The sequence below is a fragment of the Cokeromyces recurvatus genome (assembly GCF_025118155.1).
Source record: "Cokeromyces recurvatus strain NRRL 2243 chromosome Unknown BX663scaffold_17, whole genome shotgun sequence".
Taxonomy (NCBI): Eukaryota; Fungi; Mucoromycota; class Mucoromycetes; order Mucorales; family Mucoraceae; genus Cokeromyces; species Cokeromyces recurvatus.
In genome coordinates, this window is record NW_026251403.1 from 249,121 (window position 1) to 265,447 (window position 16,327).

The 16,327-nt window shown below is 32.7% G+C and overlaps 3 protein-coding genes across 3 annotated transcripts; 1 reads left to right on the top strand and 2 right to left on the bottom strand.

The window, feature by feature from the left end:
- Positions 1–113: 113 nt before the first annotated feature.
- Positions 114–9,271, bottom strand: BX663DRAFT_543988 (uncharacterized protein). Its single transcript, XM_051530869.1, has 9 exons — positions 9,207–9,271; positions 8,446–8,977; positions 7,725–8,321; positions 7,084–7,634; positions 4,453–7,000; positions 2,604–4,392; positions 1,288–2,481; positions 334–1,216; positions 114–263 (listed from the first exon to the last, which is right to left on the bottom strand). The coding sequence occupies exons 2-9, from the start codon at positions 8,963–8,965 to the stop codon at positions 147–149; spliced, it is 8,199 nt and encodes a 2,732-aa protein (XP_051381628.1). The 5' UTR covers positions 8,966–8,977; positions 9,207–9,271; the 3' UTR covers positions 114–146.
- Positions 9,272–11,066: 1,795 nt separating this feature from the next.
- Positions 11,067–12,595, bottom strand: BX663DRAFT_543989 (uncharacterized protein). The gene is made up of 3 exons (XM_051530870.1): positions 12,329–12,595; positions 11,702–11,873; positions 11,067–11,375 (listed from the first exon to the last, which is right to left on the bottom strand). Exons 1-3 carry the CDS (start codon positions 12,449–12,451, stop codon positions 11,146–11,148), a joined length of 525 nt encoding a protein of 174 aa, XP_051381629.1. The 5' UTR covers positions 12,452–12,595; the 3' UTR covers positions 11,067–11,145.
- Positions 12,596–13,755: 1,160 nt separating this feature from the next.
- BX663DRAFT_513535 (homeobox domain-containing protein) lies at positions 13,756–14,480 on the top strand. The gene is made up of 3 exons (XM_051528164.1): positions 13,756–13,879; positions 13,932–14,080; positions 14,152–14,480. Exons 1-3 carry the CDS (start codon positions 13,774–13,776, stop codon positions 14,386–14,388), a joined length of 492 nt encoding a protein of 163 aa, XP_051381630.1. The 5' UTR covers positions 13,756–13,773; the 3' UTR covers positions 14,389–14,480.
- Positions 14,481–16,327: the final 1,847 nt, after the last annotated feature.

Here is a 16,327-nt window from a genome sequence, read left to right on the forward strand (position 1 = left end):
ACATGCTAAATTCTATAACTGATGAACTCAAAATGAAGAAAGTTCATACTAATTTCACTCAAATTAATATCTATAAGAAACTTTTTTTTTTTTTTTTTTTTTTTTTTTTTTTTAAAAAAATCTTTTCTATATATAATTTATTATTGTTATTTCTTAAGTGACTTGAGTTTACCCTCTATCAACATGTGTGCTGACTGAGGAGCAAACTTTTTAATAGCGGCAATCAATTCAGGGAATCTTAAGGGCTTGGTAACATATTCATCCTAGAATGGTATTTTATAAATATAAAAGTTAGTACGTACATAGACATATATACTTCTTTATATTATTTACCATGCCAGCTTGTAGACATTTTTCTCTATCTCCAATCATAGCATGTGCTGTTAATGCAATAATAGGTATATGCGAATTGTTCAAATTCCTTTCAATTTCACGAATCTTTTGTGTCGCTTCAAAACCTCCCATAACAGGCATTTGTACATCCATCAAGATTAAATCAAAATTTTGCGATTCATACGCTTCTACAGCTAATTTACCATTAGCTACTACTTTAACATGATGTCCAAACTTTTCCAAAATTCGAACTGCAAGTTTTTGGTTAACATCATTATCTTCTGCTAATAAAATTTCTAAAGGTACTGATTTAGAGGCATCACTAGGAAGTGCTGCATGACTTTCTAAAGCAGGAAGAAGAACGGCAACTATGTCTGCAAGGTTAGCCGGTGTGTTAATATAACCTGTAATGCCCAAATCAATGCAAAGTTTCATATTTAAAAGATGAACTTCTGGAGCAATAAGAACAATAGGTGTATAACGAAGTGGGATAATTTCTCTAATTTTTTCTGCTAATGTCATTTTATCAATGATAACTGTATCAAAGAAAGGTGCATGTTTAATCTTGCTAGAATTGGCATTCGCAACTCTTGCTGCCTCTTCAATATTACTAACACGATAAGGCTTCAATCCAAGCGATGTTACTTTATTCAAGACCTCTGTCTGATCATTCATAGTATCTAAAAACAAAACTCTTCTATTACGGAATTGACGTATCTTATCAAAAACTTCTTTTTGCTGAAGATCATATCTAAGAAGATTGACTGTGAAATAGAATTCAGATCCTTTTCCATATTTTGACTCAACCCATAAATCACCACCCATTAGCTGTACAAGGTGTCTAGAGATAGATAAACCTAATCCAGTACCACCATATTCTCGACTACCATATCATATCATATTTAAAATAATAAATAAATAAATATAAAGTATATAGTATTTAACTAAACTTACGTAGTGCTTCCATCTGCTTGACAAAAAGTATCAAATATAACATTCAATTTATCCTCTTGGATGCCAATACCAGTATCACTTACACAAAACTCTAATGTAACAGTATTATCTTCCATACGAACAGCTCGTGTACGAAGAACAACCTCGCCTTGTGTAGTAAATTTCACTGCATTGCCAATCAAATTTGTAATGACTTGTCGTAAACGAAGTGGATCACCGATTAATTGATCCGGAATAAGCTGATCAACATGGTATATGAGGTCAAGCTTTTTCTGATTCGCTTTTACTGCTAATGTCTTCAGAACACTAAAGACAGCGGAGCGTAATGAGAAAGGAATGGATTCAATTGTCATTCGACCCGCTTCAATCTTTGAAATATCCAAAATATCATCTATGATCGTTAGCAAACTATTTGCTAAACTAGAAACAATCATCAAATTCTCTCTTTGTTGTCTATTCAACTCAGTTTCAAGTGTAAGCGATGTCATACCAATAATACCGTTCATAGGGGTTCGAATTTCATGACTCATATTAGCTAGAAATTCGCTCTTGGATCTATTCGCTAATTCAGCAGCTTCTCGAGCCAATCTATTCTTTTGAATAGCATCGCGAAGAGAGCCAACCATTTGATTAATTTTGGTTTTTAAAGAATCCATTTCACCAGAAGCTTCAACTGTGATGAGACGAGAAAAGTCATTTTCAGTAGCAGCAGCAGAAATTTGAGCAAACGCACGCACTTGGGTGGTTAAATTAGAAGCCATTGTATTGACATTACTTGTAATATCACGCCATAAGCCTTCAATATCCTTAACTTGAGCTTGGACTCCTAATTTACCTTCAGTACCTACTTCTTTAGCTACGCGTGTGACTTCAGAGGCAAATGAGCTTAATTGGTCTACCATCGTATTAATTGTATTTTTCAATTCAGCAATTTCACCGTGGACTTCAACTTCAATTTTTTTGCTAAGATCACCTTGTGCTACAGCTTTACAAACTGCAGCAATAGCTCTAAGCTGATCAGTCAGGTTGCTTGCCATAAGATTTACATTATCTGTTAGATCTTTCCAAGTACCATCAACACCAACAATTGTCGCTTGACCACCAAGTATACCTTCAGTACCAACTTCTCGAGCAACTCGAGTAACCTCTGCAGCGAACACACGTAATTGATCCACCATATCATTTACAGTTTCCCTAATAGTAATAATAATAATAATAATGATTAGAAAAAATAAATAAACAGGAGATATACATAGATTCCTCTTTTTTTTTTTTTTTTTTTTTTTTTTTTTTTTTTTTTTTTTTTTTTTTTTTACTTTAATTCTCGAATTTCACCGCGAGTTTCAACATCAATCTTCTTTGATAAATCACCACTCGCTACAGCCTTTGTAACCACAGCAATTGAACGTACTTGGGTAGTAAGATTTGAAGCCATTGTGTTCACATTATCAGTTAAATCTTTCCAAGTACCTGCAACCCCTCGAACATGAGCTTGACCACCTAAGGCTCCCTCTGTGCCAACTTCACGAGCCACTCTTGTTACCTCAGATGAAAATTCACGAAGTTGATCTACCATTGAGTTCACTGTAATCTTCAAATCCAAAATCTCGCCCCGAGTTTCAACGTGAATCTTCTTTGATAAATCACCACTTGCTACAGCTTTAGTAACTTCAGCAATCGACCGTACTTGAGTTGTAAGATTTGCAGCCATTGTATTTACATTATCAGTAAGATCCATCCAAGTACCGGCAACATTAGGAACACGAGCTTGTCCACCTAATTTACCTTCTGTACCGACTTCTTTCGAGACACGTGTAACTTCAGAAGCAAAAATGCGAAGTTGATCCACCATGTCATTTACAATATCCTTAAGTTCAAGAATTTCGCCTCCAGACTCAACTTCAATTTTTTTCGATAAATCACCAAGAGCTACTGCTTTAGTCACTTCTGCAATGGAACGTACTTGTGTAGTTAAATTAGCAGCCATAATATTTACATTATCCGTTAAATCCATCCAAGTACCAGCGACGCCTTCCACTATGGCCTGACCACCTAATTTACCTTCTGTTCCTACTTCCTTAGCTACTCTTGTTACTTCAGAAGCAAAAATACGAAGTTGATCCACCATAGAATTGACAATATTTTTAAGATCCAGTATCTCACCGCCTGACTCAACTTCGATCTTTTTAGATAGATCACCTAGAGCTACTGCTTTAGTAACTTCTGCAATGGAACGTACTTGGTTTGTTAAATTAGTAGCCATCGTGTTTACATTATCCGTCAAGTCCTTCCAGGTACCATCCACATTCGGAACGCGAGCTTGTCCTCCAAGTTTACCATCTGTACCTACTTCTCTAGCCACTCTGGTAACCTCAGAGGCAAATACCCTTAGTTGATCCACCATTGAATTTACAATATTCTTAAGATCTAATATTTCACCACGAGTTTCCACTTCAATTTTTTTAGATAGATCACCACTTGCGACTGCTTTAGTGACCTCGGCAATTGAACGTACTTGAGTTGTAAGGTTTGCAGCCATGATGTTTACATTATCAGTTAATTCATTCCAGGTTCCTGCTACGCCTTGGACTACAGCCTGGCCACCCAACTTACCCTCTGTACCTACTTCTTTTGAGACGCGAGTTACCTCAGAGGCAAATATACGTAATTGGTCCACCATGTTATTCACTATATTTTTAAGATCCAGTATCTCACCACCTGACTCGACTTCAATCTTTTTAGATAGATCACCTAGAGCTACGGCCTTTGTTACCTCTGCAATAGATCTTACTTGGTTTGTTAAATTGGCAGCCATGATATTGACATTATCGGTTAGTTCATACCACGTACCAGCGACATTAGGAACCATAGCCTGGCCACCTAGTTTGCCTTCTGTACCTACTTCCTTAGAGACACGAGTTACTTCAGCAGCAAAAATACGAAGTTGATCCACCATGCCATTAACTGTATCCTTTAAATCTAAAATTTCACCACCAGATTCAACTTCAATTTTTTTCGATAAGTCACCAAGAGCTACTGCTTTAGTCACTTCTGCAATAGAACGCACTTGTGTAGTCAGATTAGCAGCCATAGTATTGACATTATCTGTTAGGTCCAGCCAAGTGCCTGCAACCCCCTCTACAGTAGCCTGTCCTCCTAATTTACCTTCTGTACCGACTTCTTTGGCGACTCGTGTGACTTCAGAGGCAAATACTCTCAGCTGATCCACCATTTCATTGACCGTATTTTTAAGATCTAGTATCTCACCACGAGTTTCCACTTCTATTTTTTTAGATAGGTCACCACTCGCGACTGCTTTAGTAACTTCAGCAATCGAACGTACTTGAGTTGTAAGATTAGCAGCCATTGTATTGACGTTATCTGTCAAATCCATCCAAGTGCCTGCTACTCCTTGAACAATAGCTTGACCACCTAATTTTCCTTCAGTACCGACTTCACGAGCTACTCTTGTTACTTCAGAAGAAAATTCACGAAGTTGATCCACCATAGAATTGACAATATTTTTAAGATCCAGTATCTCACCGCCTGACTCAACTTCAATCTTTTTAGATAGATCACCTAGAGCTACAGCCTTTGTTACCTCTGCAATAGATCTTACTTGGTTTGTTAAATTAGTAGCCATCGTGTTTACATTATCCGTCAAGTCCTTCCAGGTACCATCCACATTCGGAACGCGAGCTTGGCCACCTAGTTTACCATCTGTACCTACCTCTCTGGCCACTCTGGTGACCTCAGAGGCGAATACTCTTAGCTGATCCACCATGTCATTGACAGTATTTTTAAGATCTAATATTTCACCACGAGTTTCCACTTCAATTTTTTTGGATAGATCACCACTTGCGACTGCTTTAGTGACCTCGGCAATTGAACGTACTTGAGTTGTAAGGTTTGCAGCCATGATATTTACATTATCGGTCAATTCGTACCAAGTACCAGCTACATTAGGTACACTAGCTTGACCACCCAACTTACCGTCTGTGCCAACTTCTTTTGAGACACGTGTAACTTCAGAAGCAAATATACGTAATTGGTCCACCATACCATTTACAATATCCTTAAGTTCAAGGATTTCACCCCCTGACTCAACTTCAATCTTTTTAGATAGATCGCCTAGAGCTACGGCCTTTGTCACCTCCGCAATTGAGCGTACCTGAGATGTTAAATTGGCGGCCATGATGTTGACATTATTTGTGAGTTCGTACCACGTACCAGCGACATTAGGAACCATGGCTTGACCACCCAGTTTACCTTCCGTACCTACCTCCTTAGAGACACGAGTCACTTCAGAGGCGAATATACGTAACTGGTCCACCATGTTATTGACAATATTTTTAAGTTCGAGGATTTCGCCACCAGACTCAACCTCAATTTTCTTTGATAAATCACCTAGGGCTACAGATTTAGTGACTTCTGCTATTGATCTTACTTGGTTGGTGAGATTAGCAGCCATAATGTTTACATTATCTGTCAAGTGTTTCCAAGTACCTGCTACGCCTTGGACTACAGCTTGCCCACCTAATTTACCCTCTGTACCTACTTCTTTTGAGACGCGAGTTACCTCAGAGGCAAAGACACGCAACTGATCCACCATGTTGTTCACTATATTTTTAAGATCTAGTATCTCACCACCTGACTCAACTTCAATCTTTTTAGATAGATCACCTAGAGCCACGGCCTTTGTCACTTCTGCAATAGATCTTACTTGGTTTGTTAAATTAGTAGCCATATGATTGACGTTATCCGTCAGGTCCTTCCAGGTACCATCCACATTCGGAACTTGCGCTTGACCACCTAATTTACCGTCTGTACCGACTTCCTTGGCTACCCTAGTTACTTCTGCTGCGAAAACGTTTAGTTGATCCACCATGCTATTGACTGTGTTTTTAAGATCTAAAATTTCGCCCTGTGTTTCGACGTCTATTTTCTTGGAGAGATCACCTTTGGCTACGGCCTTAGTCACTTCAGCAATCGATCTTACTTGAGTAGTTAAATTAGCTGCCATCGTATTTACATTATCCGTCAAATCCTTCCAAGTACCACTCACACTTGGTACGATTGCTTCGCCACCTAATTTGCCCTCTGTTCCGACTTCTCGAGCAACACGGGTGACTTCTGAAGCAAACACTCGCAATTGATCCACCATGTTATTTACTGTATCCTTTAGATCTGATATTTCACCACTTACATCCACTTGAATCTTTTTAGAAAGATCACCGTTGGCAACAGCCTTAGTGACGACAGCAATGGAACGTACCTGAGTAGTCAAGTTTGTTGCCATCGTGTTTACATTATCTGTCAAGTCCTTCCAGGTACCATCCACATTGGGAACTTGCGCTTGTCCTCCAAGTTTACCATCTGTACCCACTTCTCTAGCCACCCTGGTGACCTCAGAGGCAAATACCCTTAGCTGATCCACCATGTCATTGACGGTATTCTTAAGATCTAATATTTCACCACGAGTTTCTACTTCAATTTTCTTAGATAGATCACCTTTAGCAACTGCCTTTGTCACTTCAGCAATTGAACGTACTTGAGTTGTAAGATTAGCAGCCATAGTATTGACATTATCTGTAAGGTCTTTCCATGTCCCACCAACGTCCTTAACAACAGCTTGACCTCCTAGTTTTCCTTCTACACCTACTTCTAATGAAACACGCCGCACTTCTGCTGAGAAAAGAATCAACTGATCCACCTACAAAAAAAAAAAAATTAAGATATACAAGGGGATGGCTCTTTATATATTTTTATATATACATATTTATATATATGACTTACCATTTTGTTCATTGTATTTTTCAATTCCAAAACTTCGCCTTGAGCATTTGCTTTCACTTTTTTAGATAGATCACCACGAGCAACAGCTTTAGCAACAACCGCAATATCTCTAACTTGATTTGTAATTTTTAAAGCCATCATGTTTACATTATCTGTTAAATCCTTCCAAGTACCACCCACATCTTTGACAACGGCTTGACCACCCAAGATACCTTCTGTACCTACCTCTAATGAAACTCTTGTGACCTCTGTAGCGAAGATAGATAATTGATCGACCATGGTATTAATCGTATTTTTTAAATCAAGCATTTCACCTTTTACCTCTACAGTGACTTTTTTAGTTAAATCACCACGAGCCACTGATTTTGAAACTTGAGCAATATCTCTGACTTGATTTGTTAAATTAGCAGCCATTGTATTGACATTATCCGTTAATTCTTTCCAAATTCCATCAGCACCTTGTACTTTAGCTTGAGCACCTAGTTTTCCCTCCGTACCTACTTCGTGAGCCACTCTTGAAACTTCAGAAGCAAATAAATTCAATTGATTGACTTTATATAAGTATATGTATATGTATATACAAAAATAGATATAAGATATATGTTTGTTATTATATTATAGATCTTTTTTTTTTTTGTTACCCATCGTATTAAATGTATTTTTAAGAACCAAAGTTTCACCTTTAACAGGTACAGTCATAGCCTTACTGAGATCACCACGAGCAATAGCAGTAGAAACATCAGCGATATCTCTAACTTGTTCAAGATGATTCCTTGTCATACTATTCAGATTTACAACAAAATCATGCCAAAGACCTTTCATTTCTTTAACACAACGAGCTTGAACACCTAACTTACCATTTACAGCTGTTTCATGAGCGACAAAATTAACTTCATCCGTTACAAGTTGAAGACGATCGGCCATTGCGTTAACAGCGTTCTTGAGGGTGTTGATAGGGGCATTAAGTTCAAGTTGTGAACCGGGTATGACACAACGCTCATGTTCGCAAGTAATACGACGACCGAGGTCTCCGTTAAAGACACCAGAAGCTACTTTAACAGCCTGAATAACACAATCAGGACAAACAATATTATCTGAACTTGTTGCATTTGTAAAATAAACAGGATAAGCTGTAGCTGTTGATGAAATATTGAAAGGTGGGGTAGAAAGAACAGAAGAGTTAGAACCTGCTACTGCAGCAGGAGTTGATGATGTTGAAGATGAATTGACGTTATCAGCTAACAATTAGAAAATAAATAAATAAATATATATATACATATATATATTTATATAAAAAGACGAAAAGATATATTTGTCAATAAATATATAGTTTATTAAAATAAAATGTACTTTGCAATTTACCAAAATAACCAGTTGGTGTTTCCGGTTGTAATTGACGATAAGAATTTTCTAATTTTTCTAATAAAGAAGAGTCATGAATAGTAGTTAAATTATCTTCATCCGAAGTTATGGTATGATTAGAAGAATGACGATTATTTGTATGAGATGTTTCCTCGTGATCATGTGCGGTTAATAATTGATGCTGTTGTTGGATCATAATTCGGCTTCTTAAATTTTCAGTCTCTAACTGTAGCTGACGTTGTGCAATTTTTTTAAGCATCAGGTCTATTGAAGATAATTTTTCAGAGTCCTGTTTTGATAATTTGTCACCAAGTTTCGAAGTGTCTATAGAATTAGATAAACAGTGATCAATATCACCTTGTTCGAGATTATGTACAAGATCGTGAATATAAGAAAGTAAGCTCATGTTAGATTTAAGTTTAGCAGATGATTGAGTAATTGACGACGAAAATTCTTCTGAATTATCACGAATTTTCTTTTTTATAAGTGGTGAATTATCTCCTGCACAAGAACGTTTCATTAGCGCTCTGACCTTTATAGAATTTTTTTTTTTTTTTTAAAAAAAAAAATAAAATAAAATAAATAAATAAAGAAAAAAAAAAATTGAACAAAATATATTATAATATATTTTGTAAGAAAAATTTATATATGTAAATGTATAAAATAAATAATGTGTGTCTATATGTATGTCTGTATGTATGTGTGTATATATCTATTATGTATATATAAATGTATATGTATTTGTATATGTATATATTTACATAAATTCGTTATATTTTGTGTATATTATCTTGTAGATGTGAATTATATAATAAATATATAAAATTGAGAATAAAAATATAAAAAAAGATTAAAAAATAAAAATATATTTGTATTTATACAGATTTTTTTTTAAAAAAAAAAAAAAAAAAAAAAAAAAAAAAAAAAAGTAACACATTTAAACTTTTTCTGTGTGAGAATAAAAAAAATAAAAAAAAAAAGGGGGCGTGTGCCAAAGAGGAGAAAACATAGAATAGGAGAAAATAGAAAAAAAGTATAGTGACGTTTTTATTGTTTATTTGTGCATGAATGTATTTCATTTAAGATACATTTGAAATTATTCGCTTAAAAGTAATAGTATCTAATTTCATACAAAAAATGATAATAATAGAGATATAGTGAAATAATATCCTTCTGAGTTTACATGTATGAATATAATTTCTAATAAAAGAAATAGTTTCCTTTTTTTTTTATTTTCTTGTTACTGAAATATAAATGGCTAGTTAGTTGTATTGTATCATATTAAAAATATACACATATACATATATGCATATATATAAATATAGACACTACTCAAAGTATATCCCGAAAAGTCTAGTTATAGCTAAACAAATATCATTTCTGTATTCTTCTTTTGATATAAATTCTTCCTCTAAATGTCCCACATTTGTGGAATGATGTAAGCGGGTAATAATAACCTTATTGATGGAGATGGGACTATCTCGATTCTATAAGTGATATATGTTATGTTATTTTATTTTACAGTTTTAATATGTACATTCATTACAAATGAAAATAAACAATTGCGTTAGATAATCAATCTTCATCAACATTGAAGTAAATAAAAGGGTTAATAATGTTTTGCTATAAATGTATGTGTCTGTCTTTTTTATATAGCCTAAGATTCATCATTTGTTTTCGAAATATAAACAACATTGGCTGAATTTGCATTCATCGAGTATTGAAATTGAGTACCTAAACTTCTTTTTTTTTATTTTCAACTTTACTTTTAGTAGGCTTTAATCGTTTATTGATTTTTGAATAAAAGTTGAAAGCTTTATATGCAGTAGTATATTTACAATAATGATATAAGAATCTAGCAACTGATAATTTATGTGAAGATATTTAAAAAAAAAAAAAAAAAAAAAACGGAGTTCAAAAATGGTTGCTTAGTAAAATGAATAGGACGGGCTACATATCTTGTTGAATTTGAGTATACGATTAAAGAAGAATTTTATTTGAAAATTAAAAAATGACCAATGAGCACATAGCATTTATATACTGTTTTGCCCTGGTCAGATCGCTAAAGAAAAATCCTTTTAATTTGCTTATACAACAATATTTCTACTTCAAATTTAGACGATGTTTATTAGTATTTTTTTGGACGAATTAAAATCAATTTTCAGATAGTTTGTTTACCTTTTTTGGATGAATGAAAAAAGGAAATTCAGATACAGACGCAAAAATGGGACAAAGGAGAAATTAAATGGAGACAGAACGTTAGATGAGCTTCGTAAAGACTTCTTACCTGTAAAATCTTTAAGCCAGCACCTCACCGGAGTTAGATGTGGCAATTACATTGGAGGTGGCGCTTTGTTATATGAAGACAGTAGAGCGATCGTTCCCATTCCAAATTGAAGAAGCAATCAGAAACATATTCTTGGATGCCATCACATCACGATTCCAAAAAATATTGCAAGTGTTGCACTTCAATACTTGATGGATTTGTTTGATATCGTCGCCTTCCCCACATTTCAGACTCTTGAGGTCTTGACTCAAGCGAGAGTTACAGATCTATAAGGATACTGTTTAGAACATGTGATATATGGACATCGTTGTACTAACCTTGGAGGTTTTATACTCATTAATATCTAAAAGTAACAACTCTCCAAATCTCTCTCTATGCTTTAATTGACTATACATCTTGCTTGAAATGCCGCGTCAAAGACCTTTGAATTTGATGTGATCCTTGTTTTGAAGGCCATCACCAAAGATTACAAGAGACATTTTCTTGCGATCGCCTTCTTCGAAACAGCTCTTGTTCTTCCTACACCTTTTCAATTGTGAATTGGCAGCTGCTCGTTCCTCTTGATTGTCTTCAACCCTTCTGGCTTTTCTTCTTCTTCTGTTTCTCTTCGTATTCTTTCGTTTATTCTTGTTGTACTTATTACCTCTATTTAACAAAATATGGACACTTGATTCTATAGCGATTTGAGAGCCAACATAGTTTTTTTTTTCCATCGATATCTTGCAGTGTTAAAACCCATAAAATTCAAATAAGTGGCTCATATGCTCCATCATGTATAACACATGTTGAAGGTGATCTTCTGATGATGCTGTTTTTAGTGTTGGGATATCAGTTTCAATTTTAGTTAAACTTAATTCTTGCTTTCTTTTGTGTTCTTTTTTTGAGTCTATTCATATTTCCCATCCTATTGTAATACTATGCACTAGAAAGACTTTGAATATCATTGTTTCCATGATAAGATACACATACATTCTTTACGGCCGGGGTCTACGGTGCACGGTCTGAAATATTTATTAATCTCTTCTTGATTGAAATTATCTAACTGAAGAGAAGCACTTTCAGAAGGTTCACTTGTCTTTCGACAAAATGAGACTCTGCAAGTGTATTCATCTGTGTATACAGAGTTCAGAAATAGCCTGTTCTTTTGCGGTAAATTTTCCAAAGCTTCGAAATGTTTTCTAGTTTTGCCAGCTTTTTTTTTGCTGCAATGAGTGTTTCGGCTTCAGGATATATGGGTGTACGTGCCATTAATAAAAGAAAGATAAAAAAAATAAAAGACAAACAGCAAAAGAGAGAGGAAGAAATAGTATAGCAAAAATGCAGTACATAATTATCGATCTGGGATCCAATACAATAGGATTAAGATATGATGTATTGAAAATCACATCACAAGATTATCACTAAAGACGTCTTGCTTATTAGTTATATAGTCCAAGCGCAGACTATCTACTTATTTGTGTGTTTCTTAGACTGGCTGAATACAGATATGAACTTGTCAGTTTAAAGAGACAAAGAGATCTCGGATCTTTTTTTTTTTGGCTCCCAAGGTTTGATGTAGGTTATGAATAAAAAACGAGTTTTGAGCCCCACTCTTACATCGTGTAGTGCTATAATGGTACGAATGCTTGAGAAGCTGACTGTTTTTAAGAATCCACCCCTAAATCGAAGAAAAAAAAAATCCTTAAATTTGCTCAGCGCAGTCGTAGATTGGTTTCCCATTGTACAATTAAATCAATACCAAAAGATGGATCTTTTTTTATATAATACGCTAGTTAAACCTTCTTAAGGTTGTTCTCAAGTAGTATCCATGTATGCAGGAGGTAAAAAAAATAAAATAAGTGACCTGTTAGCCTACAGTTGCATTTTAGTTCGTCTAACATTTTGTCTCTCCTTTTATCTGATTTCCATTTTTCCTTTTTCCAAAAAAGGTACGCTAAACGTCTGAAAATTAATTTTGATTCGTCCAAAAAAAAAAACTAACATCGCCTGAATTTGAAGTGTGAAAACTATAATTTCAGGGTTGCTGTTTTTCAAATTTTATCCTGGTTTATTGGAATTAGTTCAAATAGAATTAAATAAAAGAATTTGCTATTCTTCTTAATAATAAAATACTTTTAATTACGGAGTTTTATTATTCGAGTTGATTGACGCTATATTACCTTATCTTAAACACAGGGATATATTGATAAAGTATTTTACTATCAAATTATGCTTAGCAGAACATCCATAAATAATGTAAATAATTATTCTATTCTCTTCTTTTCGGCCAATATAAGACATCAAAGGTATTACAAAGTAATTCTATTATATAGGATGACAGAACTTGATATATAGTCAGAAGAATATGGGATAGAGTCCGCCTCCATAATGAAAGTGGAGACTATGATAGTAGATTACAATGGAATATAAAAATTAATATTTCTAAATTAAAGATGAGTAACATTAAAGACTTCTCTGTTTAAGCTTTAATATATTATATAGATAATGGATTCAACTAGTATGTACATAGTTTATATTTCATTATTAATATAATTAAAAGAAGGAGTTATTATACGTTTTGCATAATAACTTTAATTAGAGAACTGATTTTCCTTTTTATTATAATGCTTCAGATTAAAGTGTACTATTTATACTACTTTTGAACCGAATTTTATTCCCCATGGTTACTATACGAGCACCTTATCAGTTATTTACTTGTGATCCCACTAGTCAGTATTAAATTGAACAACTTTTTATCATATATACGATAAAAATAATTGTATATGCATATACTAAAATCATCATCTTTCACCACTTTTTTATATGCAGAATTATTAGGAAATTATCCTTGAACAGTATATATGGCAATCAAATACTTATTATGAGAAGCTTAATGTACATGTACACAATAATATTGAGTTTTAACTTTGATGCCAACTTTCCCTAAATGTAATAATATAAATGTTTTTAAAAATATTAAATTTAATAATAATAATAATAATAAAAACTTTTTTTTCCCCTTTTTCTTTCTCTTTCCCTTTCTCTCTCTGCTTCTCTTTAATATGACAACATTTAATACTACTTCCATAGTTATAAATGAACGCAATCATAATAGCAATAATAATAATAGTAAACGATCAAAAAGAAGATCACTTGTAGTAATAAAAGGTAAGTCAAGTAAATAAATAAATAAATAAGTGTAATTCATATTTATTATTAGAGGATATTATTAATAAACCAAAAAGGAAAAGAATTACACCTGAACAATTTTGTTTATTAACAGAATCATTTAAACAAACTGATACACCAAATCATGAATTAAGAGAAAAATTAGCTAAAAGTTTAAACATGACAAATAGAGAAGTTCAGGTATAATATGATTTTTTTTTTTTTTTTTTTTACATAATAGTATTATGCTTTTATTCATTTATATAAATTAGGTATGGTTTCAAAATCGTCGTGCTAAAATAAATCGTGATCGTTTACAACAGGAAGAAAATATAAAGAAAATTAAAGTTAATTATTGGTCAACTCCTAGTACTCCTTTAACATCAATTGATATCTTATTAACAGCTGCTGCTTATATTCAAAAGTGGGATGAAGATGAACAAAAGAGAAAGCAAGAAGAAGTAGAAGAAAAACCAAAGAAATATAAAAGTTGGAGGCCATGGCTTTAATCAAATATATATGTATTTATATATTATATACCCTTTATTATTAACTTGAAACTATAAAGTCTTTTTTTTAAAAAAAAAAAAAAAAAAAAAAAAATTGTATAACAATAATATGTAATACAACTTTTTTTTTTTAATAAAAGCTCATCATATTCGGAACTGACTTGCATCCTCCATGCATAGCAAATCTTACTTTTTTTATTGAGTCCATCTCATTATCTACTTTAACGTATTTATGTATAGAATAAGAAGCTTGTAAATCTTTATTTTTTTTTTAAAAAAAAAGAAAAGAAAAAGAAAAGAGAAAAGTAATAGACCAACAACATAGTACAGAAGGTCAATATTAAATTAAAACGATTACACAAAACCTGACGGGAAAATGTATCTTATGCTGTGCAAGTATATCTTTATTATACTTGCATTTTTTACCAATATAAGATTAAACGCTTTAAATGATGGTTATAGACATTTAATTCTATTATAAGCATTCATAATAACTCTATTTTTATTCTATTACAAACACATGTAATTTTTAGAATAATGTAGTTGAACCTATCTATGACATCTATTGTTCTACCTTCCTTGTATAACTTTTGAAATTGTTTACTACAAAATAATCAATTACAAGGAATAAAATACTATAAAAGGACGTAAATGAATTATCAACTACACAAGTCAGAACAGTCTTTCATATATGTAAATGTCTTTTTCAAGAAAAGACTATTTTAATCATACTTTTCGATCTACTGCTATAAAAAGCATACCATAAAAGTTCTTTTAATAGAAGTTGAATAGTACTTGACATAAGTTCTTGATAGTATTTATGACAGGTCTAATAGACTATGTTTGTCATGCATATAAATGTAAAGCCTAGATATTATATATAATGACGATAGCTATAGTATATGACATCTAAATAACATCTAATAAATATTCTCTTTAATCCTTTACCTTTATTTAATTTCCAAGATATTAGTGGTAGGAACTAATTTATCTGCTATTCTATGTATTCTTAGTCTATCCATTTTTTTTTTATTTTGCTTTATTTTATTCTATTTTTTTTTCCTACTGTTTAGTAATATACTTACCACCTTGTAATAACTGTTGCTCTTCTTAATAGTTATTGAAAATAAGCTTTACATATTTTTTTTTAAAAAAAAAGTGAATAATATTCACATTATCTTTGTTCATATATCATCTGACGAGAAGATATTCATTCCTATCTATTGCATATCTCTTATCTTTTGTTGCTCAATGTCTCCTTTATTCATAGTTTATCATCTACAAGGTCTATTATACGCTATAAAGTGAAGGATATAAAATACGTTTATAAAGTTATCATAAATATACTATGTTAGGATAGGTATATTTGACAGTGAATCACATGTTCTTTATTACTGAATAAATTTTGAATGGCAGAGGAAGACCCTTCATTATCACACGAGATTTTCAACAATAAACATGCTATTATTTTTTTTTCTTTACTTTAGTGAGTCAACTTATAGATGCTCATAAACGGACAAAAAGAAACCCCCTCCTCCCACCACTACTATATCCACCGTCAATGAAATACTATAAATATCTAAATATGTCTTTGGGTGTGTAATAGATCGATAAAAGAGTTACATAAACTGATTAATAGATACCAAAATAAAGATTGTTATAAGAAAGTTCATTAATGTATTAGAGAGAAACTATTAACAGTTAGCTGGGCGCCATCAATAAAATATGAATACACATACAATATATGAAGGAAAGAAGAAGAAAGTAATAATTATGACTTTGTATGTCATATAGGGATAGAAATGATTTTTCTTATTACTTTATGTAAATTATATCATTCATATATATTGTCATGGTATAATAAGTCATCATTTATGATACTAATTCATATACAAACTATCATCTGAATAGAGAGTCGTAGTACATAATGCTTTAGAGA